At 51.3% G+C, this 4,091-nt stretch overlaps 1 protein-coding gene across 1 annotated transcript; it reads left to right on the forward strand.

Annotated features, from left to right (window-relative positions):
• Positions 1 to 575: 575 nt before the first annotated feature.
• On the forward strand, positions 576 to 2,309 carry RRS1 (ribosome biogenesis regulator 1 homolog). Its single transcript, XM_023222380.3, has one exon. The coding sequence runs from the start codon at positions 704 to 706 to the stop codon at positions 1,799 to 1,801; it is 1,098 nt and encodes a 365-aa protein (XP_023078148.1). The 5' UTR covers positions 576 to 703; the 3' UTR covers positions 1,802 to 2,309.
• The last annotated feature ends 1,782 nt before the right edge of the window (positions 2,310 to 4,091 follow it).

Consider the following 4,091-nt stretch of genomic DNA (forward strand, 5'->3'; position numbering starts at 1 on the left):
AACGAATCTTCTACAATTAGCTCTGTGTGTATCTGTGGGATGTTATCTTTCTCGTGCCACAACTAGGAACCCGGAAAGCAAATTATGACTCCGGTGAAACAATTTGGCCCTAAGAAGGGTGATTGTCTAAACATCTTCACAACGGATTTACACAGAAATTGTAACATGCACTTGATTGGAAACCCACACCACAGGCAGTCCCAGGAATTTGTACCCGCCCTGGTCCTGGACCGCCCCTCCGGATTGCGCCCCAAGACTGTCCCCGGACCACCATCCTGCCACCACACCCTGAACTGCCCTCCCCCAGGACCGCCCCCCAGGACCGCCCTCTCTAGACCGTCAGCGAGACTGTCCCAGGACCGCCCCCTGGACCGCCCCCGCGCCCCGCTGCATCCTGGGAATCGTAGTCCCAACCCTGCTCTGGAACTAGAAGTGCCGGCTGCTGGCGCCAGCTCCGCCTCTATCAGACGTCAGCCTAAAGGTCCCGCTTCTAATCCCATCATCTCTCCATACCGCCCTCTGCCGGCCTTTCCTCTGGTTGCCCGGATGGCGAGCCGGTTCCGGGCGCTCCGGAAGCGAACCTTTCTTTTCCGGATTGGGCATCCCGGCGTCTGCACGTGGTTATGTTGCCGGAGTTTGGGCCGCCGCTGTAGGAAAAGTAACTTCAGCTGCAGCCCCAAAGCGAGTGAGTCGAGCCGGAGCCATGGAGGGCCAGAGCGTGGAGGAGCTGCTGGCAAAGGCAGAGCAGGACGAGGCAGAGAAGTTGCAACGCATCACGGTGCACAAGGAGCTGGAGCTGGAGTTTGACCTGGGCAACCTGCTGGCTTCGGACCGGAACCCCCCGACCGGACTGCGGTGCGCCGGACCCACGCCGGAGGCCGAGCTACGGGCCCTGGCGCGGGACAATACGCAATTGCTCATCAACCAGCTGTGGCAGCTGCCCACGGAGCGCGTGGAAGAGACGATAGTGGCGCGGCTGCCGGAGCCCACCACACGCCTGCCGCGAGAGAAGCCTCTGCCCCGGCCGCGGCCACTTACACGCTGGCAGCAATTCGCGCGCCTCAAGGGCATCCGTCCCAAGAAGAAGACCAACCTGGTGTGGGACGAGGTGAGCAGCCAGTGGCGGCGGCGCTGGGGCTACCAGCGCGCCCGGGACGACACCAAGGAATGGCTGATTGAGGTGCCCGGCAATGCCGACCCCTTGGAGGACCAGTTCGCCAAGCGTATTCAGGCCAAGAAGGAACGAGTGGCCAAGAACGAGCTGAACCGGCTGCGTAACCTGGCCCGCGCGCACAAAATGCAGCTGCCCAGCGCGGCCGGCTTGCACCCTACCGGACACCAGAGTAAGGAGGAGCTGGGCCGCGCCATGCAGGTGGCCAAGGTCTCCACCGCCTCTGTGGGGCGCTTCCAGGAGCGCCTCCCCAAGGAGAAGGCGCCCCGGGGCTCTGGCAAGAAGAGGAAGTTTCAACCCCTTTTCGGGGACTTTGCAGCCGAGAAAAAGAACCAGTTGGAGCTGCTTCGTGTCATGAACAGCAAGAAGCCTCAGCTGGATGTGACGAGGGCCACCAATAAGCAGATGAGGGAGGAGGACCAGGAGGAGGCCGCCAAGAGGAGGAAAATGAGCCAGAAGGGCAAGAGAAAGGGAGGCCGGCAGGGACCTGGGGGCAAGAGGAAAGGGGGGCCGCCCAGCCAGGGAGGGAAGAGGAGAGGGGGCTTGGGAGGCAAGATGAATTCCGGGCCGCCTGGCTTGGGTAACAAGAGAAAAGGAGGACAGCGCCCAGGAGGAAAGAGGAGGAAGTAATAGTTTCTCACTGTCAGACCCGTCTGAAAACCAAGGACTATAAATACTAAGTGTTAAGTTCTAGGTACTTGTACGGGGACTCAGAAGGACCTGGCCGCTCCCTTCATTGAGTTTAAAGGGACAGGATTGCCCTTCCCTCAAGAGAATATGTAAGTGTTGGACTGCAGAAATTAATGTTTTTCCCACAACCGAGACTTTGGCTGCAGATTAAGAACTTATTTGAGGATTTAAGAATTAGGGAAATAATTTGGTAAACCAGGAATGAGTTCTATTCTTAAACAGCCTTTTTTATTTTTAACTTTGGATATAGGGTGAGGTAGAGTTGGCCATATTTCAGACTTAGATTGACGTATATGTTTCTGCATTATTTTTACAACAAGCTTGTGTATCAGAGCGGGGGGGGGGGGGGGGGGCGGGGAAGGGAAAGAAAACAGTTTCAGAATTGGATAGGCAAGTGACTGTTTTAAAGGTTAAGTAATAAAGATGTCTTATCTAGTGTGGCTTTTAACTTTCTGACTATTGGGTAGAAATTGTACATGAAGCCAGTTACCTGGATACCTGGTACAGATTATTTTTGTTTACTTTCTAAAAAACACAAAGCAGGCCGGGCGGAGTGGCTCACTCCTATAGAGTCCCAGCACTTTGGGAGGCAGAGGCGGGCGGATCACCTGAAGTCAGGAGTTTGACACCAGCCTGGCCAACACACTGAAACCCCATCTCTACTAAAAATAAAAAAATTAGACGGACATGGTGGCTGGTACCTGTAGTCTCAGCTACTTGGGAGGCTGAGGCGGGAGGATCGTTTGAACCTGGGAGGCAGAGGTTGCAGTGAGCCCAGATCACACCACTGCACTCCACTCCAGCCTGGGCAACAGAGGGACCTCAAAAAAAAAAAAAAAAAAAAAAAGCAGTTAAATTATAATAGTTGCAGTGAGACCACTTTCAAACTTATACTTCTTTTGGTATCAAATATAATATTCAAAGTAGTAAAACCAATGGCTGTTTTTTAAAAAAGATTTTATGCTTTTCAACACTGAACACATGGATTTCCTGTAAATGATCAATTTGGGCTTCATTGACTAATGGTAACAATCCTCATTAATCCAGAAAACACTTAAATCTCTCTACATTTGTATCCCCAGTTGTGTGTGTGTGTTTATGTGTGTGTGTGTGTGTGTGTTTTTAAGCTTGACGTCAGGTATAGTTTTGTTTGGGGAAGAAAGAAACAGACCCATAAGATTCTTAATTAAGACATTATTATCGTTTTTTTGTTTGTTTGTTTGTTTTTCAGTTCCAGGGTACACGTGCAGAATGTGCATGTTTGTTACATAGGTAAACGTGTGCCATGGTGGCTTGCTGCACCATCAATCCATCACCTAAGTATTAAGCTTCTCTGCCCCCTTCTGTCCCCTGCGCCAGGCCCCAATGTGTGTTGTTCCCCTCCCTGTGTACATGTGTTCTCATAGAACATTATTATCTTTTGATTCATTTGTCAAGTTGGCCTGAGCTGGTTTGGTTAGGAGGTGAAATGTTTATGTAGCTGTCCTTGGTCTTCTTCCTGTCCGTCAGTCTCTTCCAGTTTGATCTCAAATTCATTTCTATAAAACTTAATATCTCCTGTAAAGGATTCAGATTTCATAGTAACAGATTGCTAAAAATGCACATGTTTAGTTGTTACTGCCTTTGGATACTTTCTGATAAAGTTGAGCTTTGTCGTTAATCAGCTTTTCCACTGGGGCATGGAAGATATGGCACTGCCAAGCCCTCCCGGAGCATAGCCTAATCATGGCAAATTTTAACTATTGATGAAACCATTTTGCTTTCGTCAAAAGCAAAGCCATTCACAGAGTATTTAGCAAAGACCCTCGGGCTCTGCTAGGTTCTTGTTTACTGTTAAAACAGTTTAAAGACAGGGTCTTAATCACTTACAATACTCCCAGAAGGGAAAGTCATATTTTAAAGGATTCACAAATCCTTTAAACATGGAAAAAAATGTCCCTGGTCCTCTCCCTTTCCCCAAGTCCTCAACATGTGAAAAATAGAGGATAAGTAAAGAGATTTGACGCCGGACCCGAGGCCTTGCGGAGCAGTTACCTACGGCAATGTCAAGGATGGATGGTGCGAGTGCCGCTGGGGCAGCTGGGGTTCTGGTTCTTACTCCGTGGGAAAATGGCCCTGAGCCCGACTGGGCTGGGGCTTAGACAGGTGACCCGGCAGAGCGGGTGGGCAGGCGCGGCCTCCGTGATTGGCCAGCGAAGGGGGCGGTGTAGGACCCAGGGAGGGTAGAGGA

The sequence above is a fragment of the Piliocolobus tephrosceles genome, chromosome 7 (assembly GCF_002776525.5).
Source record: "Piliocolobus tephrosceles isolate RC106 chromosome 7, ASM277652v3, whole genome shotgun sequence".
Taxonomy (NCBI): domain Eukaryota; kingdom Metazoa; phylum Chordata; class Mammalia; order Primates; family Cercopithecidae; genus Piliocolobus; species Piliocolobus tephrosceles.

Excerpts from the sequence above, each read along its gene's own strand:
- RRS1 (XM_023222380.3), top strand. The coding sequence starts at position 704 with ATGGAGGGCCAGAGCGTGGAGGAGCTGCTGGCAAAGGCAGAGCAGGAC.